The 26754-nt window shown below is 56.7% G+C and overlaps 7 protein-coding genes across 7 annotated transcripts; 3 read left to right on the top strand and 4 right to left on the bottom strand.

The window, feature by feature from the left end:
• Window positions 1-4385: 4385 nt before the first annotated feature.
• GCG54_00014304 (putative zinc metalloproteinase) lies at window positions 4386-6871 on the top strand (the record flags this gene model as incomplete). The annotated part of the gene is made up of 4 exons (XM_045414142.1): window positions 4386-4514; window positions 4577-6515; window positions 6567-6733; window positions 6788-6871. The coding sequence occupies 4 exons, from the start codon at window positions 4386-4388 to the stop codon at window positions 6869-6871; spliced, it is 2319 nt and encodes a 772-aa protein (XP_045261756.1).
• Window positions 6872-7138: 267 nt separating this feature from the next.
• GCG54_00014305 (Cytochrome P450 monooxygenase eqxH) lies at window positions 7139-8956 on the bottom strand (the record flags this gene model as incomplete). Its single annotated transcript, XM_045414143.1, has 4 exons — window positions 7139-7572; window positions 7631-8233; window positions 8293-8361; window positions 8476-8956. 4 exons carry the CDS (start codon window positions 8954-8956, stop codon window positions 7139-7141), a joined length of 1587 nt encoding a protein of 528 aa, XP_045261757.1.
• Window positions 8957-11580: 2624 nt separating this feature from the next.
• On the top strand, window positions 11581-13834 carry GCG54_00014306 (uncharacterized protein; the record flags this gene model as incomplete). Its single annotated transcript, XM_045414144.1, has 3 exons — window positions 11581-12377; window positions 12428-12597; window positions 12666-13834. 3 exons carry the CDS (start codon window positions 11581-11583, stop codon window positions 13832-13834), a joined length of 2136 nt encoding a protein of 711 aa, XP_045261758.1.
• A 290-nt stretch (window positions 13835-14124) lies between these two features.
• On the bottom strand, window positions 14125-17163 carry GCG54_00014307 (TPR repeat-containing protein C19B12.01; the record flags this gene model as incomplete). Its single annotated transcript, XM_045414145.1, has 1 exon — window positions 14125-17163. One exon carries the CDS (start codon window positions 17161-17163, stop codon window positions 14125-14127), a length of 3039 nt encoding a protein of 1012 aa, XP_045261759.1.
• Window positions 17164-17815: 652 nt separating this feature from the next.
• GCG54_00014308 (GYF domain-containing protein mpd2) lies at window positions 17816-22331 on the bottom strand (the record flags this gene model as incomplete). The annotated part of the gene is made up of 2 exons (XM_045414146.1): window positions 17816-18132; window positions 18185-22331. 2 exons carry the CDS (start codon window positions 22329-22331, stop codon window positions 17816-17818), a joined length of 4464 nt encoding a protein of 1487 aa, XP_045261760.1.
• A 2289-nt stretch (window positions 22332-24620) lies between these two features.
• Window positions 24621-25643, top strand: GCG54_00014309 (uncharacterized protein; the record flags this gene model as incomplete). The annotated part of the gene is made up of 1 exon (XM_045414147.1): window positions 24621-25643. One exon carries the CDS (start codon window positions 24621-24623, stop codon window positions 25641-25643), a length of 1023 nt encoding a protein of 340 aa, XP_045261761.1.
• Window positions 25644-25854: 211 nt separating this feature from the next.
• GCG54_00014310 (uncharacterized protein) lies at window positions 25855-26220 on the bottom strand (the record flags this gene model as incomplete). Its single annotated transcript, XM_045414148.1, has 1 exon — window positions 25855-26220. The coding sequence occupies one exon, from the start codon at window positions 26218-26220 to the stop codon at window positions 25855-25857; it is 366 nt and encodes a 121-aa protein (XP_045261762.1).
• Between the last annotated feature and the right edge of the window lie 534 nt (window positions 26221-26754).

Below are 26754 nucleotides of genomic sequence, written 5' to 3' on the forward strand. Positions count from 1 at the left end.
GGGAAATCTCCAATTTCAGCGAAAGAAAAGTCTCAATCCGCTTTTGACAGACTGCGATTTCGCGACAGATTCAGAACCCACTCCTGGCCGGTGGGATAATGGGGCAGTAGGATGATAGGATCCGGCAAACCCAAGCTAGACCAGATCCTGTCGCACCTATGAAAGACCTGAATGAATTGTACTTCGTTATCAAGCGGAAGGAATACTAGCTCATGAGCACATTGCCAACCCATTTTTGTGATTGACAGTGAGGGTTCATTAGGGAACAGTCAAGCATAATTGTCAGGATACTAGCCATGAAAGTGATACAGGCTAAGCTCAATCCTTATTATGCAGCTTTCTTCCCCGTGATTCCACTGTTTAGTGCAGCAAGAAGAAATAGGGTGAACTCCTGCAAGCATCATGGCAAGAGAGTATCAATGATGTCCTCAAATCACAATTATGAAGTGAATATTCATTGCATCTAAAATTGTTCGTTAAGCGTAGAGTGCCAATGGGAGGCTTCAGATGCCGCTTCAAGGCAAAGCTAATGAACCTTGTATCAAGTTAGAAAAGGAACAGTGTCCAGCTTTGGGCCATACTTCAGACTAACTCTATGATGGCGCTTATACTTTCAACAGCGAAGATGGCCACGGGAAAATGACCTTTTCCGGTTTGTGACCCTGAAAAAAACACAGTCCAAGAATCCCGCGTCTGGTGTGCAGCTGAGGGATATTGTCGTCAGACCTCACGCAGCTGACTTCGACACATACATGTCGATCTAAGTCATTCGCATTCTCATTGTCTAATGAGGATGTGAAGACGTACCCCTGATGTTCCTTTTCTGGAAGCCTGTATGTCCACTTATGATTCGACAGGAAGATGGCGGTTTGCTGTTGTGGGCCATGCCCGCTGCAAAGTCGTCCAAGTCTCAGCTGGTGTCCTTTAGCAACAGCCCTCGCTACCTCTTTAGCCATGGCCTCCATATGCCTCCTCGCAAACGTTATGTTCTCACCCATATACCCACTGCTTAAGAGCCTTTGGATACCATCTGCGAGAGGAACTCTCCGGTAACCCCCAAACCTTTTCGTAAGCCGAGCTAGTTGATCAACTTCCTCCTTTGAGAATCGCTCATTGTTGAACATGGGATACGCGCGACGAGAGGGTTTCCACAGATACCTGGTGTTGATGATATCTCCAAGCTCCCATAAATATCCTTCAGTCGTAATGCCAGCTTCATGGAGGGAAACCGGGTGGAATCGGCAACCTTTGCGATAGGTGAGGTCCCGATCGGGAGGCGCTGCAAACGATGGCAGGCATAGCTTTTCCAAGTACTCAAACACATTCATTCCTGCCACTGGATATGGGCCTGACGGATTGTTGTTAAGAATCTCCCCATTAATGAGACACATGGCTAGTATCGATAGATTGCGACTGGCGTCGTTCTGAAGTAGCTTTTGTGGATCGAGATAGTAAGGGTACTGACAGCAGTTGGCTATTATGGGGAGAATATCCCAAGGTTCTCCTAGGTCTCTTTTGCTCAGATCCGAGGCGATTGCAGGAAACATGAATGCGTCTTTGGGGAGGATAATGGTGTACTTTCTGGTTTTGCTCAGGATACCCTGAATGACACAGGTCTCTGCTCCATTTTGGTGGCGCTCGGCTTTCTGGTATTCCTCGCAGAAGAGAGTGACCGCTTCCATGAAATCGACAGATTTGATGGATAGTTCTCCCTCAACCTGATCAGTAATGAAATAGTAATGAAATCATCCATTAAAAATTTCAGACCCTCTAACTCTGGTGATAGAGGTATGAGAAGCTTCATATTGATTCCCGCACGATAGTTCTCCTGGAAGGTCCAGCCTCTTGTCCACCAGAGATCATTGGTGATTGATTCCAGCAAACGAAGTGCTCTCTGGGCTCTTTTGCGCATTCGGCCAGTCATTGATCGATTTCCAGCTTTGAATCGCTTCTTCATAATATCAGCCAGTAGTTCGATCTCGCAGCGGGACTCGATTGGTCTTGATAGCAATGCCACAGGGTAAGAACTTTTGCTGTAAACCAGATCCATGACTTGCAAAGCGCGGGCCTTTTGTTTACACCGCACGCAAGTACATGCCTTGTCCTTGCAGGTGCCTTGGTCAATGCAATGGCGGTCGATCCAGAGAAGGCTCACGTTGATGGTGTTCATGTATCGAATGATTCGATCGAAAATGGTTGCTCGAACTGGAGAGTGATGAAATGCCCTGCCTGAGCTTTCCTGGACTTCGTAAGATCCAGAAGCGTCACTTTCGTATTCAGATGCAACCCATGTGTATGACAAGGCGATGTAGTTCTTTTCTTTCGTAGCATCGATCTGATGTCGCCACATGCGCACTATCTTCGGATTGGTGGCGCCTGCAATTGATTTACAGGCAACGGCTCGTTGTTGCTTGGATATATGAAGACATTCCAATCTTTTAAGAATGCTGACATCCTTTTGCTGAGTCGATTGGCACCGCTGAATATCTGAGAGAAGCTGGGGAATCGTTTTTGAATGCTTGCGAGAAATCGCTCTCAACGACTCCAAGTTGCTGTCCATTTCGTGCATCAAGAGACTACGGTCTCTGCTGGCTCCCTTTGAATGAGCAAGGAAGAATACACCGGGATGTTCACATTTTGCTCTGCCGACTGGACTCCTCACTTTAATAGCAAAAAGGTTGCGTTCATTACAAAGGATTTATCAGCCTCTTGCATGAAGTTGCATCTTGGCGGCTTTTCCAGCCACTCCGGCTTGGTAGACGACGACGAAACCCCGCAGAGATGCAAACCAAGCGACTCAATCAGTTGATGTATGGGGTCGAGGGTGGGCCGCATAGTCCAATGGCTGATGAGCCACTTTTGCTATGCAGGTGGACGTGCATTTGTTAGGTACGCCTGCATGGCAGCCTTCTTCTTTTGAGGTCTCCGCACCCTCGCTCGTGTCGTCTGATTCATCCACGGATGTATCTTAAACCTGCATGACACCAATCCAATTTCTGCATCTAGAAAAGACTGACAATGACACAAGTCTACAGCACTCCCATTTTACTAATTTATGCTCTTCGCTTTCAGCCTGGTCTCCTGTACTGTCTGTCAGCATTTGATCTTCGCAAATTGTGAGACCCAGAAGACGGGAGTAAATCTGTCGCTTGACAGGCGGGCTGCTTCCAGAGCTGTGCTGCCGAATATGCGTCTACTGGCTACAAAGCATCAGGTCTGGCAAAAGCCCATTCTTGCGTTTTGAGATAAAAAAAAACTCATTGTGTCGTAATGCCCTGAACAAACGCAACAAAAGCGACGTCCAACGGCGCTTCCGCTTTGCAACGGCCCGCGAGCTACTCCGATAGGGTGTGGCAATGCTTATTTGGGTCTTGGCGATGATCGTCAACATTTTCGGTTTCGTGCCTTGGGTTGATTTCAAGCCCTGATTGGCGATTGAGGAAGATGAATTTCGACAGAGCCCATTCGAAGGAACAGAAGAGACACCCCTTTGCTGTGGTGCTCAACAGGCATATGGCCAATTCGGATCCCTAAATTCCTTAAGTCAATTACGTTGACGAGAATGTCTTCATCTTTCGGCCGTGCCTGAATTTTACATCATGCTGGAACGGCTAAGTGAGAACTAGCAAAGTTCCTTCATCGGGCATTTTAAAGGCGAGCTGCGCGATACGGGCTAATATCATAAGGGTACAAATGCACTAGGGCCCAGGCGGCTCGATGTCCAGCAGCTCTGATCATCCATTGAGGCTAGTGGCTGCCACTCCAAAATTTATACCGAATCTTCTTCTGAAGCTCGTGCGGCGAGGCAAGTGCTTGCCTACACCTTCAATGTTACCATGGATGCGTCTACGATCGCTTTGCGCTGACCGATCTAGGCAGTGTTACTGAGTCATTGCCTCTGTGCCGCTGATGTCCTTCGCTTATTCGCAGTCGTATGAGATGGTAGAAAACACCATATTTAACGAAACTTGCAGAGATATGCACCTTGGCTCGTGCTATCGAGACACGTGCTGCTGCCTGGAGTCGAATCCGAGGGATCGGTCCGGCCAAGGATGGGCCCGGGAAAGTGGGGCGCGGGGCCGGGGAAGTTTAGGCAGAGCGGCTAGAGCGGCGCGGGCAGACCAATCAGAAGGCAGTTCTGCCTGAACGCCATCTCGTGTCTGTGAGGCCATCTCCAACATCGGATGTCGAAAGGGGCTGCAGCGTTAACATTCGACGTGTATTTAAGAGGGAACAGAAGATCTCCTTTAGCTGATTTCGAATTCATCTGACATCACCTCAAGCCGCTTTCTCACTACCTTTACCAAAAGTCAATCTTTGCTATTAAACTCCAGAGACTAGACATGTACATTGATCTCGAAAACACCAACACATCAACCGTCGAAATGCGTTCCCATATGCCTCCTCCTAAGCGCCAGCGCGTGTCTCACCAGACTGTCTCCAAAGACATTGCTGCCAACATGAAAGCCCGTCTTACTATCGAGAACTTTCACGATGGTGAAACCGTCCATCAGGTAAACCACAACCACCCCTGAGCCATCTTCCAGCACTAGCACTAACACCATCTCCTTCAAAGCGATGTATCATCATCAAAGGTATATACGGCACTACTGTCCCATGGAACGACTTCGTCACAATCTCATCATCCGACGGCACCACCAAGACATTCCCGCCCCAAACGTGGCCTCTCGACGCCTCCCGCTTCAAAGCCATCGCCTTCCTCTCCCCCGGCAAAAACGTCCTTACAATCACCCGCTCCTCAACCGACGCCGAGAACCCCACTCCCACAACCCTTACCCTCAACTACATCCCCCTACTCCAGACGCCCGCCCTGCACCTCGCAATCATGGTCGCCAAAGACTCTCCCTTCCTCATCGACTGCCCGCCCTCCAAATACGGCCGCCTCTCAACGGCGCACTCCTCCCTCGACGCCGCCGTCGCGAAGATGCGCATGGCCGCGTACATGTGGCAAGCCTTCACCGCCGAGGACATGCGCATGAAGAGTCTCGGCCGGCGCTCCTTCCGCCTCGAGGAGGAATTCGCCGCCGACACGACAAGCCAATCCTTCCTGTTCGCCGACGACTCGGCGCCGCGAATGCAGTCCACCGCAAAGGTGCACATCATCCGCTCCAGCAAGACCGTCGCCGAGCTCCGCGACGCGGACGTCGCACAGCAGAACGAGGCCGCACGCAACAGAGACAAGCTCTTCGACTACTTCCTCGACGCGCTGGCGTCCCACGGCGCGCCGTTCGAGGAGTCCTCGCGCCCCGTCATCGCGGGCATGCTCCTCGACGCGCACTTCTCCACGGCGCAGAACATGATCCTCGGGCACGCCGCGCTGGGCTGCCACAACCCCGAGGGCGTGTCGCTCGGCATGATGGGCAGCCACCTGGCATACTCGTTCCCGCGCTTCCTCGAGGAGGTGACGGAGTGCCTGCGGGATACGCGCGTGCCCGGGCGAACGGTGGGCAACGACAACGGCGAGTGCGCGACGTTCTGGGAGGCGTGCTGCGTTGGGCAGGGCGCGTTCCTGCACGAGGTCGGGCACGCGCTCGGGGCGCCGCATACTACCGGAATCATGGCGCGGGGGTATCCGCGGCACTGGGCGCGAAACTTTTTGACGATGACGGCGCGGGCGGCGCATACGCGCGAGCCGGAGGTTTATGTCGACGGCGACCGTACAATGAACGATGCGCGGTGGGATTTGAGGGATGCGCTTTCGTTCCGGATGCTGCCTCACTTTTGGATGCCAGGGGATAAGAAGATCAAGGAGGCGGAGGCTAGGACGAGTGCGCCTGTTGTGTCTCTGATGAACCCCGAGACGGACGATGTTGGCGTCGAGATTTACTGCATGGCGGGGATTGCGGCGATCGAATTCAACGGGGAGGCGGAGGAGGAGCCGAGTGTGGCGGAGCCGTATAAGAAGGTGTTTTTCGGCCGCAAAGAGCTGGAGAACCGGTTCGATCCAGAGGAGGAGCTGAAACTCCACGTTCTAGGCATGAATGGCAAGAGTAAGACGGTGAAGGACCTGTGGAGGATGTTTGCCTCGTCGGAGTACGTCCGCATCCCCGGATCGGACTTCGTGCTGCGCAAGAGGTCTGTGATGACCAAGGACCTGGAGGAGTCTGACGATGGCAAGGACAAATTCTGGAGCTGGGCGACGTTACTCACGAAGAAGAGCCCCAACGGCAAGGTTCTGCGCGCGTCGAGCATCGACGTCCGGACGGGGTGCATCCTCGACGGCGCGTACGTCAAGTTCCCCGACGGCACCAAGGTGAACTGCGGGCCGCGGATCAGCAGGTGGGCGGGCGGTGATCATCTCCACGAGTTCGGCGGGCACGCGGCCGAGGATGTGCGTTGGCCCAAGGGCGAGGAGATTGTCAAGATTCAAGTCGCGAGGGAAGACAACATTCTGTGTGGGATGAGGATCCACTTTGAGAACGGGAAGGCCGGCGGCGCGTTGTCGGGGAACGAGGATGACCCGTATCAGACGCGGGAGGAGACTTTGGCTTTGGGTAAGTGGGCTGATCAGGATGAGCTCGATGATAGTGCTGACAAGAGAACAGAGGTGCAGGGTGATGAGAGAATCGTTGGGTTCTACGGGCGCAGCTGGTGGGGGCATCACTTTGACGGACTTGTTGAGTTTGGCATGATTACTGCGCCGAAGGGCGTTGAGTTGCCGGACCAAGTCTACAAGATGAAGGAGCTGCAGAATACCGATGGCGGTCAAAGTGTGAGCACTAGCGGTTCTGGCTTTTGGAGAGAACTTGATACTGACACGAACTAGGCTGAGGACCTCCGAGGAGATCAGAACGAGGATGATGATGATTCCCAAGAAGAAACTCAAACTGAGAATGAAGATATGTATTAAGAGTAGACGGACCGAAGATAGGATCTTCGACTTTGAGAACTTGGGTTGAAAATATGCGATATCCAAACCTCCAGCTATCTCCATGATGCTCAATGCGAGGAAGCCCCCTTGGGTTCCCCCAAAACTACCCATGACAAGTGAAAGCGCAGCAATCGTACGAGGCAAAGGGCGGGGGCCTTCCACTAACTTATCCAATACCTCCGGCAAATATGCCTCCGCATGCAACTTAACCTGGTGTTCAACAGGACACACCGTCGCTGGGCTCATTCAAAAGTTGTCGATATCCATCTCGGGACTATCTCTCCTCTTCATCAGCAACTTGGCCATACCATCTGATGACCATCCAAAGCCGTATTCCTCCCAGCGGTGCTTGTACCCAGGCGTGAGCTGCCAGTCGTACTTCATGATAATGTGCGCTAACGCAATCTTCAACTCATTTCCTGCAAAGAAGCGGCCGGGGCAGGCGTGTTTGCCATGTCCGAAGCCGATATGCTCGGGCGAGGTGCTCACGAGGTGGGCTTGGGCATCGAGTCCCGGAGTTCCTCGCATACGGACAAAACGGTATCCATCGAATTGGTCGGGATTCTCGTAGACCGTGGGATCGACCATTCTTCCAAGGTCAGCGACGCATCGCTCGCCTGTCTGGAGTTGGAGACCATTCGGGAGGGTGACTGGCCGGGTTGCGACTCGGGACATGATGGCTGCCGAAATTGTTAGTTTCAAGTTACCTTTGCTCCGCAACAAGGACTTATAACCGACCTGAGGTGACCGGTTTGAGTCGTTGCGCTTCTTTCAAAACGCTGTCCGTTAACTTCATGTTGAACAAAGCCGTCTTCTTCCAGCCCTCAGCGCTGAGAACTTCCACAATTTCCTTCCTTATCGCAGCAAACAGCTCAGGGTGCTCAGCAATCCGCAACATTGTCTCCACGAGCAGATCCGTAGTCGTATGAATCGCAACAGCAGATAGCCCCAACTGCGCCCCAGCGGCATCATACTTGGCCCCGCGGCTCTCCTCCTCGAACCAGTCCAGCCCGTCGTTGAACCTTGGAATCGGCTCGCCCTTAGCCCGCGCCTGCGCCCTCAGATCCCTGCGCTTCTGAAGGACGGGCTCGATGATGCGTCGAGAGTCGGCAACCTGCTGGCGGAGGACCTTGCACTGCGGGACAAACCATTGGGCGAGCGGTCGCAGCCAGCTGGGGTACATGCGCATAGTCTCGGCGCCTATGAAGGCGTTGACGGTGTAGGACTTTGTGACCTCGAGCCAGGCCTCGTTGCGGCATACCTCGTCGCCGAGGAAGACGCGGGAGGAGAGGCGGGAGATGATGTCGAGGACGTCGGCTTTGATGTTGAACTCGCACCATTCTGTGTGTCGGGGGACGGTGTTAGTCGGTGCGATGTGACGCTACAGTGCGGAGGCTTACCCGTGGATGTTCCGAATCGGAGGTCGACGGCGAACTTGGCTTCGGATGACAGCGGCTCCGTGATCTGGTCTGAGAGATGGAGACGAGTGTCAGTGCTGCCGTTGCAATGTGGAGGAGCGAGTTGCGGCAATGTGGGGTGTGGGGTAGACTGCCAGAGTTGACGTGGAGTTGGAGACGACTTACTCAACAACTTGGTGATGCACTTTTTGATGACAACTTGGAACAACTGATCGGGCCTGGTACCGACTGCAAAACCATCAAATCCAGATAGTCGGGGATGGAAGTTGTCTGCGAAGGCATCCATGAAGCTCAGCCCGGGGTCGTTGCGAATGTCGTGGATGAACTCCGGTGGGATGACGACGGTCTCGCCGACGTCCGTCATGAATCTGTAGGGCTGGCCAGGAAACTTCTTTCTGCCAGTCTCCATCAAGCCTCTGGCATTCAACAGGAATCCTTTTTTCCTTTCGCTGTTGAACAGATCCAGTGACTCTGGGGGATTAATCCAAGGGAGCTTGCGAGAGGGCTTGCGCATGTGGGGTAGGACGGCGAAGACGCCGAGGAGGATGATGCCCAGACATAACGATGTCCAGACGTCCATCTTCCTGAGCAGAGATGACTCTGCCCAAGTGCTGAGAAAGTGTTTCGGTGGCTGGAGGAATTCCATGTTGGCCAAGCAAAGGAGAAGAATTTATCAAAAGAAGTGTTGAAAGATCTAAACCCTTGATGCGATGAACCAGCATGAGAAAACAAGACGAACTCCAAGTTTGAAAAGAGTATTTATAATGTTGAAGAAGGGGAAAAGTGACAACGCCAAGGTCAAAAAGTCCGTCCGTATTACTTAATCCGCGTCCATCAAAAAAGATTGTTGAAGTCGTCAAGTTTCCTGTCCAAGGCATCGTGTAAAACATCTCGGAATAGACCGCCGGAGTCCCTGTCGCACAACTCCCGCCTACGATGTGACGCGGGAAGACCCACCACATCTCCATCGTGAACGCCCGTTGACGAATCAGATCCTTCGCAGTGGGTGTTACGGTTCTCGTCATGCAGATCATGCAGTGCCAGTTCGGAGGACGACAAGTGCCCGACGGTGGAGACAGTGGAGCCCTTGGGATTTGGGATAGTTCTTGATGCCCCCAAGGAGGCTCGTCTTTAAAACGACGACCTCTTCTCTTTTTTTTTCCTGTCTTTGCTTCCAATGAGGTCCGATTCTTAGGGCGTCCAGATTTGTACGATGGCTCCCGGCGGGTCATTAGTCATGCAGCCCGCAGTGAAAGCATCAACATCCCAGCTACATAGGACTGTGGCTTCTGCCCCTGAGCCGCTGGGCGCCGACTATGAAGCACCTGCGGACCGCCAGTGTCAATCTCAGTAACACATTATAGAGCTTGGTGAGCTTTGTCATCACATAACGGCCAAAGCAACAACCATGGTTACTGATCTTGCACACCCAGTTTCAAATGCAATCCGCAGGCTGTCATCCCATCTGATTCTCCTCCAGTTAGCCGTCTTGAGCCCTCGAATGGGATGACAGGTTCGCTTACGCCCTGTCATCCTCCGGCACTACTTCTTTCATCTCTCATGTCTTCTCTTCCCCCACACAGTCCGATTCTCACGTCACCCGCGAATCTCGACCGGCGCCAAGCAATCCAAGTCAAACGTTGTTTTGTCCCAGCAGATGCTCTGCGCGACATTCTAGCTGAGTTCTGTCCGAAGCACAGGCGGCGGAGAGCTCAGGGAGAGACGAAGTTTTTATTACGTCAACATACTATCTTGAAGCTTCACTGAATACGGTCAACCAACGAGACTGACAAGAGAACATGTCCACCCAGCATTGACAGTCATGGTCTCCAGAGACGTGCCATTGACGATCCCGTCAGTAGGAAGAAGTCTACGACGATGTCAAGGTTTAGGTCAACGGATCATCTCCCCTCGCCCCACTGGTGCTTCGTACGAGTTCGTTGGACCATGACGCGCTTTACCACCGACGGCATCCCACCTTGCCTAATCCCATCGCCAGGCTTCTGTCGCACGGCGTTTTCTAAGACGCAATGATTCAACCTCCACGGCTGCCTGTGCCGGCATACGACTGCCCGTCGTGCCCCAGAACCTTTTTCTCCGTTGCGCCTCACGCCGTACCCGGTAGCTGGATCGTTCGCCAGCTGACCAGTTGTTGATGCACAGCGACTTTCCATCGTTGAAGGTGACGTAAGAATTCAGCTTCGCTTCTGTAAACTGCCATTTTCGTTATTTTTATGCGAAGCCGTGTTGTTTATCGCGGGCACACTATCCAAGACATGCGCCTTGCGCGTGCTCACCTTGACCTGCATAATAACCAAGACTGCCAGGGTCCAAGCAATCTGCGAAACGGATGAGATTAAGGTCACAACGCTGTTGATCATACGAGTGCAAGCTACATTCCGTCGCATTTGTGGAAGGATGATTATAAGTAGATAGACGAGAGACACTTCTAGAACCATCACATAGGAAGGTATCTGCCATCACCAGTCTACCATGCGCCGTTTGGGAGTACTCCAGCCACCTCTCATCGAGTTTCTGCTGTCACTTGTGCTACCTTTGATGCGCCTATAAAGTCTCGACGATAGAACCGTCAATTGATGTTCTTTTTCCTAGTGACTATCGACTGCTATCGCGAGCCGCCAATTCCTTCCCTGGTGTTGAACCGTTCCACCTGGGATAAGAGATTGACGTATTGCGAACTCAGCAGGAGGAATATGACTTTTCCCGACATCCTTTCGCCTGATCTAATATCTAATCTCGCTTTCAAAATCCGTCACGTGCATAATGAGGATTGGAGGAATATTCAAATGACAATAGAGACGCTTTTTGGACCCCGACGAGGATCCCGCAGCTTCTTTAATCTTAAGAGCGAACGCTACCTCGAAGTAGCAAGTAACCCGTCAATCCGTCAACCCCCAACGGGACTGAGCGCAGCTGAGCTGCAGAAACGTTGCAATCGCACAGCTAAGCGAGCCTTTTTGGGGGTTCGGCGTGTTGGTTCCCCCTGGCATAGTGTATGTCGTGGCCAATGGCCGGGCGACGAAGGTTGTTGGAACTTCAATTCCAGGATCTTGACCCACAACACCGACATGTGCGTATTTCCCTCGCCAAGCGTTGGAGCCTAAATTTTACATGAGCTGGCTCTATTTTGTTTTCGTCTTTTCCCCCGCGATTTCCCCAGACTGATTCCTCCTTCTGTGGGACAATGCCCGTCAATCTCATGAATCAATGAAGTTGTTCTCATAGCTGACTTCCTTGACAGCACTCGCGATGCAACTGCAGGACAGTGGGGTTGAAGACTTCCAACTCCGAAGAAAGCCTGTCGCGCAACAGGCGACGGAGCACTCTAATGCAAGCCACTCAGAACGCGTTCCTGATTCTTTCCCGAGACACGATCTGAGTCCTGAACTAGAACCGTACCAATCGCCAACCAATGCTGTTCAGAATCCATGGCGAATCAATGAACGCGGATACCAGAGCGTTCCTGGCGCAGAAATTGCCGCCAGTGTCTACCATTCGGCAACGCAAGATAGTCCATTGAACCCGAATATGACCGAGGACAGCATCAATCGTGGTCCGTCGCCGCAGAACTTTGGAAGAGATCGCGCAAATCTGCTTTCGCAAGCTTCGACACCGTCTTCGGGTTCCTCAACACCTGGCGCTTCGGACGGCAAAAGAGATCTCAGTCCAAAGATGTCGGAGAAACAAAACCTGACGCCCGAAACAGACCTGCTCCTTTCTTGGAAAGCAACTTTTTTGGCATGGTGGCAAGAGCTGATATGGTGCGCCATCAGCCTCATATCAGTTTGCGCACTGTACATTCTCTTGCGCCACTACGACAATAAAAAGTTGCCCGACTGGCCCTCGGGACTCACCCTCAACACAGTAATCGCTCTGCTTGCAACCGTCGCAAGGTCGGCCTTTGTCATTCCGGTGTCGGAGGGCTTGTCGCAACTCAAATGGCTCTGGTATCGCAAGCAGAGGACCCTGAAGGACTTCCAGGACTTCGATGCTGCTAGCCGCGGACCGTGGGGGAGTCTTCAGCTGGTCAAAACGACGAAAGGCTGGTAAGTGGTCTCTCATAGCCATCGATACGAGCAATACTGACACTTTGTAGGCCGCTGAGCGTCATATCTATGGTCGTATTGGTGACTGCCATGCTCACTTCCGCCCTGACGCAATCATCCGTCACTTATCCCGAGCGCCAGGTTGCCATCTTGCCTAGTTCCCCCGTTGCTCGTCTGGTTCGATTTTGGAGTCCCATGACAGTCAGCTGGTACTCCCCATGTAAGTCTCTACAAAATCTCTTCTTGGCAGATGCAATCAGACGCGCATTGGATACTGATAGCCTCTAGACATCAAAGGCGCAACATACGACGCCAGCATCCAAGCCGGCCTCAGCCACGACTCCAACACCCTCTACCCCTTCGACCAGCCCGGCTGCCCCACCACCGAGTGCCGCTGGCGCGTCTTCAGCACGCTCGCCATCTGCACCAAGATGTGGAACATGACCGACCAGCTCACGTACAATTACAACGGCAACAGCAGCCGCTTCGTCAACACCGGCACGCCGCGCAGCCTCTCCCTGCCCAACGGCGCCCTCGCCAACTTCGCCCCGTCCCTCACCGGGCTGGTAAGCCTCAACAACGGGCAGGCGTCCCTCCTCCCCGCCGCCGAGGTGCCGCAGTCGGCCTTCTTCAACTTCACCGTCATCTTCACCACGACCAAAACCACCGGCGCGATGGAGGTCATGTTCTACATGTGCGCGCAGCGCTACAACGTCTCGGTGCAGAACAACGTCTTCTCGCGGACGCTGATCCACTCCTCGGCCGAGGTGGAGAAGGGCACGTTCCTCATGCCGGAGTCGACAACTTCCAAGGAACAGGTGGAGGTCACGACAAAGGCGGTGACGGTGCCGCAGGAGCCGGGCGTCGCGTTCCCGTACGGCGGCACGGCATTGACGCCCCTGATCGAGAGCCTGTCCAGCGCCATGAACGGGACGTACCCGACGACGGAGAACGAGCGCGGGCGGGCGCCGTCGCGGTACTTGAACGTGCTGGACGTTGTGCGGCGGGAGAGGAACGGGACGGAGAAGCAGCTTTTCGAGGCGGTTGGGAACGTGACGAATAATGTTGCGAGGAGCTTGACGAATAGTCTCCGCGACAGCCTGACGACGGAGCAGGCGTACGTCACGGGGCAAGCGTATGTTAGCGAGACGTACGTCAAGGTGCGCTGGTGGTGGATGACGTTGATCTCGTGTCAGGTCGTGCTGTCGACGATTGTCCTGGTAGCGGCGCTGATCCAAGCGAGGATGGCTGGGTTGAATGTGGTCAAGAGTTCGACCTTTCCGGCATTTTTTGCTGTTGATTCGGCGGATAAGAAGCTGCTGGAGACAAGAGCGGCCCCGATGGATGTTCAGGAGCAGAATGGATATCTGGGGAAGAAAGGGCTGGGACAGTGGAGACTGCGGATGCAAGACAACGGCTGGGTCCTTCTACGGGATCAGAAAGAGACGGGGTGCTAGATGTGTATGATGAAGACGTGACTGTGATGGAGGTGGGTTGGTGAGGGTTGCTGCTTGAATCTAGCATGGCGTGTATTGAATATCCATAGCCTCAAAATTCTCAGTCTTTTATCCTAAGAAGTAAACGAGATGAGTACTGCTGTTCGGCAAGATTATATATTGGCAGCTTGAGCTCAGCAATCATGCAACTGTCAGTTATCTCCAAATACACCGCCATTCGTTTGATCAAACCGAAAAGTTTCTTTTGTTTATCCCATCTAACTAGCAAAACACCTCTTGTCTTTCTCTCATCACAACTTCAACCCCTCCATCAACCCCTCCAGCACCCTCCACTCCTCACTCCCCTCCCAACTCTCCTTGCCACGACTCATCACACTCCTCACCGCGCTCCTCGCCTTGCCCCTCCACTTGCTCCCAACCCCCTCCACCTCGCCGCCAAAGTTCTCCAACACACTCACCAACTCATCCGTCCTCTCCACCACAACCCCCCACGCCCCCTTATCCACAAGCCAGTTCCTCCCCTCCCCGACGCCCCCCGTCCCCGCCGCGCTCGCCGTCAACCCCCCGCCCGCCCCGGCCCCCATCGCCGCCCGCCACCCCTTCTCCGCCGCGTCCACCGCGCCGGCATACTCCCGCCGCCACACCCGCAACTTCACAATCAGCCCCCACAGCTCCGAGCGCGTCGTAATCAGCGGCACCACGCTCTCCTCGAAGAGGGCGACCACCGCGCGGTCCACCGTGCCGCGCGGGGGCGTGTACACGCCGTGCCCGTCGTCCTCGGCCTTCTGCTTGGTCAGCAGCGCCTCGTTGAGGAGCGCGCGCAGCACGTCGTCGTCGAGCGCGTCCTCCGTCTTGCGGATCCGCATGATCGCCCGCAGCGCCAGGACCATGTCCAGCACCGCAGGCGGCCGCATGCGCGACGCGAGCGTGAGCACGTTGTCCCAGATGCGCCAGTTCTCCTGCGCAATCTGCGCGCCGCGCTTGTACGCCGCCAGGGCCTGCGAGAGCAGCGTCGCGGGGTCCTTGACATCGCTCTGCGCATGCTCCACCTCCTCTTCGTCGTCGTCATCATCATCCTCCTTCTTCTTCTCGTCGAGCATCTTCTTCTTCAGATCCTCCACCGTCTCAAGGTACATGCTCCACAGCGAACTCCCCAAATTACTCCACGTCCGCGCGTCCTCCCCGCCGACGACCTCGCCCGCCGCCCCGATTGCGCGCCCGTACGCCTCCGCCGCATCTCCAAAATTGCCCATCCGCAGGCTGATGTCGCCCAGCCGGCCCCACAGCTCTGGGCTGAGGCGGTTGCACCGCGTCGCGGCCTGGTACGCCTCCAGCGCTTTCGTCCAGTCCTTCTGCTGCAGCCAGTGCTCGCCGAGCGACTTCTGCGCGCGCGCGAAGCGGTGCTTCGAGACCTCCCACGCGCGCTCCCAATGCGCGGGATCGTTCTCCAGGTCTCCGAGGATGCAGAACAGCCGCGGGGCGTTGGGCGGGGGTGGCACGCGCTCCGGGCCCTGGAACGCGTCTGGTTTGAGGTACGTGACGTCCTCCTCGTCCTCGAGCTCCGTATCGGGGTCTGCATGCTCGACGGCGGCCGGGGTGCCGGTCTTGTGGAACAGGCGCCAGCGGACGATGGCGCGCGCCTTCTGCTCGCCGCCGGAGCCGCGGCCGTCTTCGTCGTCGGCGGACGCGGAGGAGGCGAGGCAGAGCGCGACTTCAGCCCAGAGGCGCAGGCGCTTGAAGATCTCAAGCGCGGAGACGAGGGAGCCGACGCCGGCCCAGGAGTAGGCGAGCTCGGACTCGAGGTGCCAGCGCGGCGGGGAGGAGAGGGCGTGGATGTACTGCAGGCGGACGTGTGCGGGCGCGGTGTCGGTGTCCTTTGCGGCGGGGAAGAAGGAGGTTGGCTTCTGTTGTTGCGATGTTGTAGTGGTAGTGGTTGTGTCGGGGGATGTGACTGCGATAGCCGGCACGTCTACGTCAGCGACGTCTTCGGCCTTGGGGCGCGGCGCCTCGGAGGTATCGACGACGACTTGGTCGACGACGGCCTGCATCTGCAGCACGCCACGCTCGACGGTCCTGCTGCGGTGCACCTCGATGCGTGAGCGCACCAGCAGCGCCTGCGTGTAGATCTGCCAGTTTGTCGGCTTGTCCGAGACCACGCGGACGGCGTACGGCAGGACCTCTTCCGAAGTCAGCGTGTCGACGGGCGAGAAGGTATCTTTTAGCGTCGCTTCCGTAAGTAGGATGATCTGGTCCAGAGGCGAGAGGCGCGGCTGTGCGTCTGGGGAGAGGTCCGCGAGGGCGGCTGGTAGCGCAGAAGGTGCAGCGGCGAGTTCGCCGTGCTTGCCCGTCGCGTCCTTGGAGAACTGGATCTCCTCAAGGAGGGTATCGTCGTTGAGCGCCACGGCCTCGGGCCTGTTCTCTTCATCCTCTCCCGCCTCAACTGGGGCATCTGATTTCGCGAGGACGACAAGCTGAGATGTGCTCTTCTCCTGGAACTTTGTCCTTTTACCCAGCGCACCAGAGAGCGCGTACGCGAAGCTATTCAGCTGCGTGGCCTCCTTAAGCGCTTCGCGCGCCTTGTCGTCGCGCCCGAGCATGATGTGCGTGTTAGCCGCCTCCAGCAGGAACTGCACCTTCTCCTCACGGGACCAAGCGACGGCGCTGTCACCGGTGGCCCAGACGTCCTCATCGAGGAGCTGCTTGCGCACGGCGTCGAGGCCGGCGGTGATCTGCTCCGCGAGCGTGGGCACGTCGATCCACTGCGATGCCTTGGCGAAGTTGGACCCGGGGCCGAGGGAGGGCTGGCTGAGGAGTTTGAAGTGCCAGACGTTGATGCGCAGACGGGTCCAAGGGATGCTGAGGCGCGTGGCGTCGGAGAGAGTTACCACATCCTCGACGGAGGCGGAGGCGGTGAAGATGTGTCGTGCCAGAGCGAAAAGTTCGATGTTGGGGATATACGGATACGGCGAGACACCGTCAACCTCCAACTCCTTAAAACTCTTCCTCCTCAGGACCTTAAGTGTGTCCTCGCCAGCGGACGTGTCTGATGCGGCGAGTGCCTCAACAAACAGCTTCTCTACCCTTTCGACATTCTCCAGGACAGGGCCGGTGACGTTGGACTGCAAAAAGGCGTTGAGCGCCGCAAGACCGACGGCGATCTCGTCTTCGGAGAGGGATCCGGACGGCTGCTGCTGCTCGCTGGTCTGTGCGAGAATGGATGCGAACCTGGCGATGCCATCTTTCGCGACAGGCGATGTGAGCACGTCGATGTAGGCGCCGTCTGCGACTTTTGAGAGCAGCGAGGCCGGTGCCTGCTGGGGTTCAGCCATGATGTGGTGAGTTATTGTCGCAAGACGAATAAAATTGGTTGCGATAATGAGACTGTCGCGATAGTGGGTGAAGTCTGCCCCGCGGCGGGGTAATCTTTAGGAGAAAAATACCCTTGAAATTTCGCAACTCAAACAGAACGATGCGAAACCTGCGGGTGGCTGTGATATCCGTCGTAGCAGCCCAATGGTGCCTTGAAAATAGCGTCTCCTGAAGTCGACGTCGTCGCCGGTGAGTCAATCGGCGCGTTTGGGGGTATTTTGATGCCCTGTGAAATCGAAATTTCCATGGTGGGGGCGGGGCAAATTTTCACCTGCTGTCTGTCACTTTTACATAAGCAGCTCACTGGCCCCTCACCGAACTCACCGCGGGGCGTCTGATCCACCACCACCACCCTGATGATTGTCACTTGAAGAGATGCTCACTTCAACTCATTCAACGTTGCGAGGGAAGACTGATTCTTGACAATGCTACACAGTCGCTTGCACTGATACGCTACATGATGAGATCCCGCCATGAACAACTAACCATACGCAATAACGCTGTCCGAGTATCCTCAACATCGCCGTGCCGGATAGTACATGATTACGCTAGCTTTATGAATCTCATTGTGGCTCATTTCCACCATGTCCAGAGCTCGCCTCACAGCTGCTCCTAGACCTTCTTGCCCGTCTTCTTGCGCGTGGGAACAACCTTGAAGCCGGCGGCCTGGATGGCCGCATCGCCGGCAGGGGCGGGCTCCTTGTGGCCGCCCTTCTTGGCAACCTCATTCCATCCGCTGGAGGAGCCTCCAGCCTTACTGTCGCCAGACGTCTGCTTCTCGACAATGCCCTTGTCGGCGAGCTTCTTGCGTCTGATAAACTCCTCGGCAAAGTGCTGTCCGTTCATCGTCTTCGAGCTAGAATAGATGGCGTCGGCAATGAGGGCGTGCTCAAGAGGCAGAATGAGCAGACCAGCGGCGAAAACATCAACTGTATACTTGGTCAGATACACTTAATATTGAAGAACTCGTATGAGACTTACTGTCAACACCAGTGATTCCCCTAGACAGCTCGCGGCTGAGCCACTTGTTGAACTCGTCCATGGCGACATCGGTCTTGGCGGGAGCCGCAATGGGAGCCGCAACAGGCTTGACTACAGGCTTCGCAATCACCGGGGTAGCCTTGCCACCAGCAGCACTGGCAGAGCGGGTCTGCGCAGCAGGACCGGTGGGCACCTTGACCTTGCCGCCGGCTCCGACGGTGGCCCAACCGCTTCCGGGAGGGGGGGCAATGCCGGCAGGCTGCGGGAGGCCAGGAGCGGCATTAGGCTTCGTGGCGAGATCGGCGTAGCGTTTGCCAGCAGCCGCAGTCGCCAGGCCGGTCTGAACGGCGACCTCCTTGGCCTTGACCTTGCGGAGCTCCTCCTCTCTCTGTATGTCAGCCAGGGTCTTCTGCTTGCCAGGCGTGCTGGCTCCGGGGGTGGCCTTGGTGGCAGCCGGCTTGGTCCAGGGGCTAGCGGCTGAAACTGGGGATCCGTTGCCCCAAGTACTAGTTGTAGGCAGGCCTCCAGTGGCAGCAGCAATAGCCTTCTCACGCTCTCTAAGAGCGGCGGTCTCTTGCTCGAGAACCTGGCGACGACGCTCGGCGGCAACCTCCTCAGCCTTGGCCGCCTTACGAGCCTCGGCTTCCTGGATTTCCTTCAAGCTAGGACCCTTGCGACTGGCAGCCTCCTTGGCCCAGGGAGCCAGCGGGGGAGGCTCAGTAGCGGAGCCGGTGTCGGGAGTTCCGGTCTGGGAGCGGTTGTACTGCTCGGGGAGGTTGGAGCGGGCACGCTGGGCCGTGGGAGCCGGGAGGGGGGTGCCGGCGGTGGGCAGAGGGGGAGGGAACGGCATGGGCAAACCCGCAGCAGCGTTCTTGGCGGCGGCAGCAGCAGCCTGAGCCTTCTGGACCTGTTCAGTCAAAGAGAGTTGTTGCTGCTCCTCCATAATCTCCTTCATGCCGGGAGCGGGGGAACGAGACTGCTCCTGGATAGTCGCGTGAGTAGAGGAAGCTGAAGCTGGGGCCTCTTGCTCGACAAGCTCTTCGGCGTGCTGGGCCTCCTGAGCCTTTTCCGCCTCGTGCTCGGCGCGGAGGTCCTCGAACTGCTTGAGGCGCTCACTGAAGCCCTCCTCATCCTTCTCCAAATCCTCGGTGCCAGGCAGGTTGTTTCGGAGGCTGGTATCGTTGGCGGGAGCGCCGATGGGCTGCTGGGGGAAGATGCTCGACAGGCTGGTGGGAGCTTGGATGCTGGTCAGCATCTGGCGCTCGGTAGGATTCAGGTTCGCGAGATCTTCCTCACGAAAATGATCAAGCCCAGACCCGACGGGGGCCTGGGCGGAGCTCTGCTGGATAGCAGAGTCGAAGAAGCCGGATGTGGGCCCAACACCGCCGCCAATGGGAGGCTGATGAGGGTGAGCACCGATCGGAGACGAAATGCTGCCGAAGCTAGGTTGGCTCTGCAGGCTGTGAGCGCTGTGTTGATGGTGAAGACCGGGAACACCACCTGGACCCTGACTTTGCAATCTAGTGATAGCCTGCTGCCGCATCATGTAGTCCCGCTGCTGAGCCATGGCCTGCTGCTCCTCCTGCTTTCTGCGTTCGAGGTTGTTCTGCTCCTCCGCAGTTAGAGTTCTGCCAAAACTAGGGAAGACACCACTGAGAGGTGGGATGACACCGGTGCTGCCGCTGGGAGAAAAGGGCCCGGCTTGGGTGGGAGGACCGTGAGGAATGCCGATCTGAGGGACAAGGAAAGGCTCTCTGGAGTTTCCGATTCTCCGGATGAGCTGTCCGAGTGGCTCAAAGTCGACATCTTCGACCTTCTTCACGCGGAGATCGGGCGTGAAGAAATTTGCTTTGTACCAGTCATTCATCTCCAAGCCGCTGAAAGGTCCCTGGATGTTTTGCTGAGGGTCGAGGTAAACCCATCTCATTCGATCAGGCATGACCATAGTGCGCTGAGCACCGTAGTCAGCACCGGTGGAAGCCCCAGGAGTAAACGACTGCGGGTGTCCTACGCCGACCGCTCCGGCGTGAGAGAGGTCTGCGCCACCGAAGCCGCTGTGCGTGCGAGCCGGGTCAGAAGGGAACATCTCCTCGAAGATGCCGCCGCGGCCACTGCGCATGGGACTACCAGTTTCGCGTGGTTGGGCGGAGAAGTTGCTGCGGCCAATAGCGCCCAGGGGGTTGGCTTGGCGCAGGTCGGGGAGGGAGTCGCTCAAATTCTCCTGCTCATGGCTTTGCATCTGAGCCTGCATGGCGGGCGGGAAAAGTGAGCCCAACTTGCTGCGGCCGATAGTGCCAGCTCCTCCAAGACCGCCGGCGCTGGCGGGCCCAAAGACCCCAGCATTGATGCCTGCCAAGCCTGGAGACTGAAGTTCAGTACCCATGGGGCTAAACAACGAGTTACCAAAGACACCTCCAAAGCCACCGCGCTCCCGGTCAGGGGTGCCAGTTGAGAGAGGGACAGGCCAACCAGAGCCATAGCCGCGAGGCCCAGCGCTACTCGTCTGGCTGCGATCGCTGCCGTCAAGAGCATGACTGGGGAAGCCGCGCAGCGAGTTGAAGCCAGGGTTCTGCTCCCCGCCGATAGGCGCACCGTGTTGCTTGTCAGCGCCAGTGTCATCGTGAGATTCACCGCGCTCGGCCGGAGGGCTGCGGTACGGGTTGGTCTCGGCAGGACTTTGGGGACCGGGCTCCTGCTCCGAGTGTCGACCAAGGTTCAAACCAGACATGCCGAAATCGCCAGTCGAGCCCTTGACGGGCGTCTCAAACATCCCGATGTTGCTCTGGTTGGGAAGGGCCGGGGGGCTCGTGTCTTGTGCACCACCCAGGGCTGCGCTGCCGGATAGGCCGTCGTCGCCTCCGAAGGGGTCAGTGTCGGTGCGAGGGCGTGAGCGCCAGGATTGGGTATCGGAGGCGGAGGCTTCATTCGGTTTGGCGGAGCTGTCAGGACCGTCTTTGTTGATCAGGTTAGCGAAGCGACTTCCACCTCGAGCGCCGGAACCGATAGTAGAGGTCGGCGTCGGCATTGCAAATTGACCAAAGGCACCGCCACCGCCCGCACTTCCAGCAGAGGGCTGGCTAGGGTTGTTCCAGAGAGAGCTGATGTTGGCACCCATCGAGGGAGCGCCAGCCGTGTTGCTCCGAGTCAGACCGCCGAATGGTGGGGCCTTGGCCTGGGACCGAGCTGGGCTCTCAACCTCGTCCGGCTCCTGCTCCTTCACATCATTCTTACGTCCGAACAAGAACTGATCGTCGCCACGGGCTCCGAATCGCGCTGCACTCGGGGACGCAAGGGCGCCGCCGCCGAAGGGGTTCGAGTCTGTCGTCTCGCGGCGCCGGGTGCCGGGTCTCGAAGCGGAAACTGGAGAAGAAAGACCGTATCCAGTGGCGCTGCCGTGCGACAGAGACGCTTTCCGACCATTCGTTCCAGGCGCCTGGTTTCCTTCCTTGTTTTGGATGGGCGGCTTCAAAGGAGAATTGACGTCGGATGCGAATGCCTGCCTCATATTAGTATCCATGGCGTGGTTACCAGTACCGTTATGCCAGCGCACCTTTTCCTCCTCGTCCGTCAACCCATTCACTCCTACAGGGTGGCCGTCGCCACGGGGGTTCCAGCAGGCTGAGGGATCTTGAGAGTTATGGCTGTTATTGCTCTTGCCCCAACCCCGCGCAGCGCTTCCGTTTGTGTGTCCCGGAGTCCATCCCGGTTCTATCACGACAGAAGGGTCCGCGTCCGCCGTGCCGTTCCTGTACAAGCCCAGGATTGACTCCTTCTGGTACTGTGACGAGATCGGGTAGTCGTAGCTGGCGGCTCCGGGGGTCTGGGGGATCGCGCCTGTGTCGGCGTTTGACGCGGCGAAGGCATGTTCGGATGAGGCAGCGGGTTGGGAGGCTTGGCCGGGCGTCGTCGAGGGGCGGCGGAAGGTCAGCGTGCCGTTTCTGGCATCACGTCGAGCCCTGCATTGCGTGTTAGTACCTCGTGGATGCGTGGCTTGGGTGCAGTGTTGGTTCGCGGCAAGGCCGGGGACAGCAGGGTTGTGCAGGAGTGCTGTGACGTTGCGGCAAGGCTGAGAGGATGGAGCAGACTCCACACCGGCCGAGCAACCAACGCACGCAGCTAGCGTGCAGAGAGGGAAAAGATGCGACATCGTCACGACGACAGGCCGAGCAGAAACTCTGCGGCAAAACGAAAAATGCGCGGTGGGTAGGGCAAACAAGCGACCAAGTGGGAAGAGGAGCATAAAGAAGAGGTGGAGGAGGGGGCAACTGACCATTCCCCGCTGCCCGAACCGCGGTCGCTGCGTCCCGCTCTCGCGTTTGCGTTCTGACCGGCGGCGGCGGAGGCGAAGCTTGATGGTAGATTCGAAGGCATGGCTGATGTTGGTGTTGCGCAAAAAAATAGGGGGATTGAAGGTGTTTGCTGGCGTTGAGCAAGGGTCGGGGGGTTGCAGCAACAACGCGCAGGTTGTGGTTGTGGATTTTTTTTTTTTTTTTAGTTGGGGGTTTCGGGAGTTGGTCTGATTCGACTCTGGTCGCTTCCGTGGACAAGGCACGAAAGGGAACGGGTGCAGTTGGATTGGTGTGTGTTTGTGTGTCGCGCGCGACGTTTCGTTGGAGATGGATACACAGAGATGATCGGTGTTGTGATACAGATAGCTGATGAAGGCTTGCTAAACGATGGATTGATCGGGAGACCGAGGAGGGGGCGGTTCGCGAGCGTATGCGGTCGTCGTGCGAGGGTGGTGAGGGTGAGCTGTCTCGTCGAAAAAATCAAAGGTTTGAAAGGAAAATTGCCAGCTCGGAAAGACCCACGATGGGTGTGGTGTGGGGACCAGGGAGAACTGTGGGAACCGTACCCGCGCTAGGCCCAGAAGGGGAAGCGCCCGGGGTTTTGCCGGTGCCGGCCACACGTTTTTGAGGTGAGTGCCGGATGACGTTGGCTTGATGGTGGTTTTATTTATGTTGCGTTTTTGCTTAATTATCTGGATTAAAGTACTGCTGGATGTTTGTGCTACTGGTCATCTTCTCTGACGTGGAGAAAACACTGAAGAGCACTGGAAGACAACTGATTTTTGCTTCCTCCGTCCCCTCCACGGCAACAAAGACGTGACCCAATGACAGACTCCCCTCCATTGCGTCACGTGGTACGTCACACGTGACCCCACTCTGACGTTGAAGCCTCAAGTGCCCCGATCATCGGGTAGGTAACCTAAGGTGTTGCTGCAGGGCTTCTGGCTTGGGGGCTATCTGACACCCAAGACCCTAGGCTGGGCTGGGATCGGGTGCTAAAATTCCTAAAAACCCGGCTATCTGACCTAGCCTTCAGGGGTCATCCCCTAGAGCACACCGTCGCCGCTGCCCGACCTCCCCTCCCTATGCACTCTCAAAAGAGAAAAGCCTCCTTTCTCAGGTCAGGCCATGACTTTCATCTTCACCACCACGCCTCAAAATGCTGCTTGCTGCCAACCAACCCGCCCGCCTCCTCGTCCCATGTCTTGGGGCCAGAACAGAAAAGTCTCATTCCTGCCCACGACTCGCATCCCTCACGCCCACCGCAGGTGTCATTGGCCAGGAGTTTCAGAACAAGCTCAAGGGAGAGTTTAATGCTTTTGGGTTGTTTCATGCAGCCAACGGCCTCTGAACACTCACGCTCGACTCGTCCAAGGGAGGGGGGAGGTCTTGAGGAGGCAGCATTGCGCAGGATGATCACACACGAACAATGAGACGACGTTCGACCCCCTCACTTAGCTAGGTTGGCTCTGCGCTGGCCTTTGCCTTTTGCGCCTGAACTGCCCGATTATCTGCGTCCGCAGACTTGCTGTCCGGACGAATCTGCTCGCCTCGTGCTCGTGCTGTTCGATTCTGTCATTGCTCGGTCACCCTATTTCGACGGCCTCTGTCTGCTCGCAAGATATCCGTGCATCTCGAACTTACCTTGCTGCCCTTACGTCGTGTGGATTGGTGACGTGACTGACAGTTGCTGCAAAGCCCATCAAGACAGCAACTTGCATCCTGGAGCCTGCGGCCTGATCTGTGAGAACTGCCCCCGGGTTGCGCAGTGGTTTGGAGACGCGAACAGCATCATCCTGTAGCCTCCCACGTGTCCCGCCCGTTTCCAACGCCGCACGTCGTCTAAAGTCTCATTCCATATGTGATTTCTCGACATTTCACTATTACCGTCCTTTTTTTCACAATGTTATGTCTCGGCCGAACCGGGTCCGGCGCTATCCCATCACTAGTGCAAATCGTCTCATCGCTAGGCTACCTAAAACCGCGGAGCCCCCTGGAAGCTTGTTCAACCACACATGCAACATCCCCAAATATCACGGCCCCCTCGTCACATGTGTTTCGCTGCCAACGACATCTCATTACACACACACAATCATCTCACGATTCCAGGACAAGGCTGATGCTGGCAGCCACCGCACGCTAAGAACATGGCACAAGCTGGACTCACGCGCTCGCTGATGAGCTGGCTCACCCGCATCCTGGCATTCCTCTTCGTCATCTGGGTATCCCCCACCGTGCTGGGCTCCTTCGGGCTCGGGGGCAAGGACGACGCCGGAGACTACGCCGCCACGAACCCCTGGCGCGACCTCCCCGCGGACCCGGCCGTGCATGAGACGCTGAAGGAGGTGCTCCTCATCGGCGACACGCTGCGCGACGGCATGCTGCCGACCTCACTCCCGGACGACGACTACGGCACCTACTCGGCTATGCTGCGTAGCCTCGAGGGCCGCGAGGACCTCACGTGGCTCGTCATCCAGGAGACGCGCATCGACCAGACGGTGTCGGCGATCGCCAACCGCGGCGGCTACCACAACCCCATCCCGGAGGAGCCCCACGACTTACATGAGCGGGCGAAGAGGCTTCATGATCACTGGTTTAAGCTCACCTCAGCCAGGGACAAGCCGGAGCGCTGGGAGGTAAGATTTGACACAACGTATCTCCCGTCGCTTCTCACTGCGCAGGCGCTGGATTCGGGGGAGAGAGCGAAGGGGTTCAAGCTGGACTTGACGCCTGCGCAGAAGGCCGAGGCGGAGGAGAAGTACACGGCCTACCGCAAGCGGAGGGACCGCGCCGTGAGCTACCTCAAGAAGAACCCCCCGAAGCCGATGGCGTGGGTCCCAGTCCAGACGGACGCCGAGGAGGTCAAGCGGGGAATCTGGGAGACGATCTTTAGCGATGGGATCGTGCGGGCTGGGCGGAAGGTGTTGGGCAAGCAGATGGCGGCGAATCCGCTGTTCAAGCCCGTCTATCGGGACCTCGTCACGGAGCGGATCCCGTACGGCTGGGTCGATCCCAACCAGCCTGCGGAGGAGTTTAATGAGGCGGACCACCTGAAAGAGATGGAGGCCTTTAGGGAAGAGAGCCGTCTGAGGCAGGAGAGGTCGGATAGGCAGGCCAAGTTCCAGGAGGAGTTGAGGGCTGCGGAACGAGGAGATAAAGATGAGTTGTAATGTTGGAGTAAAGAGGGTGTGAGAAATCAAAGCAACAGTCTTCGCTATTCTATACAGGCTAAACGCTAGTAATTTTACAAAGATGCGTCAACCGCGTGCACCGTCATGCCGGTCACACAAACCCCCACCCCAACGTGTCTTTTTCACCGCCCAGTTGAGCCGCAATGCAACTCAAGCCAATCTCATCAGCCCACATCCCCTTTCTAAAGACTTAGTAACCAGACAGGACAGCGCCGATGGACACGATCGCCGGCACGCCCTGGATCAGGAAGATGCGCGGGTTCGCCGTGGCGCCGCCGTACGCGCCGGCGACGGCGACGCAGCCGAGGAAGAAGAGCTTCAGCTGCTCGGCGAACTCGGGGACGGGGTGCGCAAGGCCCCAGGCGAGCCCGGCGGCGAGGAAGCCGTTGTACAGGCCCTGGTTGGCGGCGAGGGCCTTTGTCTTCTCGGCGAAGTCGGCGCTCAGGCGGAAGGCCTTGCGGCCGCGCGGGTGCGTCCAGAGGAACATCTCGAGGACGAGGATGTAGCCGTGCAGGCCGGCCATGAGGCCCGTTGCGGTGGCGCCGATGTAGCCCATTTTGGTGATGGTGGTGTGGGAATGAGTGAGTGTGGTGGTTGGAGGTGGAGTTTGTGGTGGTTGGCGGCTGTTTGAGAGGAGGCCGGGGGAGGAATGAGTGACTGGTTTTTGTCTCGGAGGCAACTACTTCAGCAACGATTGTGAAAGTTTTCACCGCAAAAGTCCGAAGGTGTCGTACAGTTGAGATAGGGGAGCTGGGCAGAACGGTACCGATGGGATAAATCACCGGCGGAACGGAAAAACGATGGCAATTTGGGGGCGTGTTGTCTCACGAACGGATTCGGATGTTTGCGAGTCAGCTACTTTTTGGGCTACACCGAGCTCACCGAGGACACCGTCGCTGAGGATGCTTGGCGGGCTGCATTCGACTGAGACGGAGGGCATCTCGGGGCTTCATTTGAGAAGCCTGATTTGCATTACGTGCAGAATTGTTCGAATTCTTGGTTGGTTTGACTTAATCAGTAAAGTATCAATCGAATCCAGAGACACGCAGTCGGGTTTTTCAATATCAGCCTGGTTCGATCCCCGTCAGAG

The sequence above is a fragment of the Colletotrichum gloeosporioides genome, assembly GCF_011800055.1.
Source record: "Colletotrichum gloeosporioides strain Lc1 chromosome Unknown consensus_62, whole genome shotgun sequence".
NCBI classification, from domain to species: domain Eukaryota; kingdom Fungi; phylum Ascomycota; class Sordariomycetes; order Glomerellales; family Glomerellaceae; genus Colletotrichum; species Colletotrichum gloeosporioides.